This window comes from Corvus brachyrhynchos, unplaced genomic scaffold (assembly GCF_000691975.1).
Source record: "Corvus brachyrhynchos isolate BGI_N302 unplaced genomic scaffold, ASM69197v1 scaffold633, whole genome shotgun sequence".
NCBI lineage: Eukaryota > Metazoa > Chordata > Aves > Passeriformes > Corvidae > Corvus > Corvus brachyrhynchos.
The window spans coordinates 1,088,366-1,089,354 of NW_008237435.1; the positions used below are offsets into that span (position 1 = coordinate 1,088,366).

Below are 989 nucleotides of genomic sequence, written 5' to 3' on the forward strand. Positions count from 1 at the left end.
AGCCGGGAGGAGCCGTTCCGCCGGGCGCGTGCGTGCGTGCGTGCATGTGCGCGCGGCGCGGTGCCGTGCGGTGCGGTGCAGAGGGAGGAACCGCCCGGGCAGAGGTTGAGGGTGTCGAGCTCCGGGTAGCGGGGCCGGGGAGGGCAGGTGGCGGCAGGGAAGGGCTGGTCCGGCGCCGCGATGGAGGTGAGACCCGCAGGGCTGTGAGAGGCGAGGCCGGGACTCTGACGGCGGCGGGCGGGGCGGGTGCGGGGGGAGGCACCGGGCCCGGGGAAGAGGCGCCTCAGGGAGGCGTCTGGCAGCGATGCCGCTGCTCCCTGGGCAGGCGAGGGAAGGGCGAAGAGATCCCTGCCCCCCCGGGACTTGAGGGGGCCGCAGGGAATGTATGGCACACCGTGCGGGGTGAGCGATCAGGGAGACCCTCCCGGTGGCATCGTGGGGACCGTGACCAGCAGCTCCGAGTTCCTGGGGTTACGGTTCTGTAATTCCCCCGCACGGGGGGCTGGGGCAGGCTGCGTGTTGCCCGTGGGGTTCTCTTTCTCTCCGTAAAATGAGGCTGCGGTGTGGTACCAGCCCTGTGGACAGGTAACGTCTGGCTTTCTCGGCCGGATGGGGTTGCTGTAGGTACAGTAGCGCGGAACATCATGCTGCCTGACAGGTATTTCCAGCTGAATTATTCATTCATACCGACTCCGAAGCGGTTCTTAAATAGGGGCTGCAGAAATTGCTCTGGTAGAATGGATCGCTTTCACTGTGTGCTGCTGAGTGGGTGGTGCTTTATTATGACTGGGGCAGGAGAAAAGATCTCTAGCTTTTGTGGCAGTGGCCCCTGTCTTTTCTTATTTAACCAGCAAGTTCCCCTCTTTTCCTTGGATATTTGTAGTTTTCCAGTTTGTTTTTATATTAGGATCATCTAGATCTCCTCTCTTCTCTCATTTTGGTCCAGTATAGCTTACGTTTTTTGTCACTAGTAGTAGAACAGCACAGAA

At 60.9% G+C, this 989-nt stretch overlaps 1 protein-coding gene across 2 annotated transcripts in view; it reads left to right on the top strand.

Annotated features, from left to right (window-relative positions):
- The first annotated feature begins 87 nt into the window (after positions 1 to 87).
- UBE2W (ubiquitin conjugating enzyme E2 W (putative)) overlaps positions 88 to 989 on the top strand; it is a 43,361-nt gene continuing 42,459 nt past the window's right edge. Inside the window, exon 1 of one of the 2 annotated variants that reach the window (XM_008631368.2) lies at positions 88 to 186. In XM_008631368.2, coding sequence (XP_008629590.1) covers positions 181 to 186 — 6 coding nt within the window. In that variant the 5' untranslated portion in view covers positions 88 to 180. Of the gene's footprint in view, positions 187 to 366; positions 403 to 989 lie in introns of those variants that run through there. The other variant, XM_017731216.1, reaches the window with a different exon arrangement.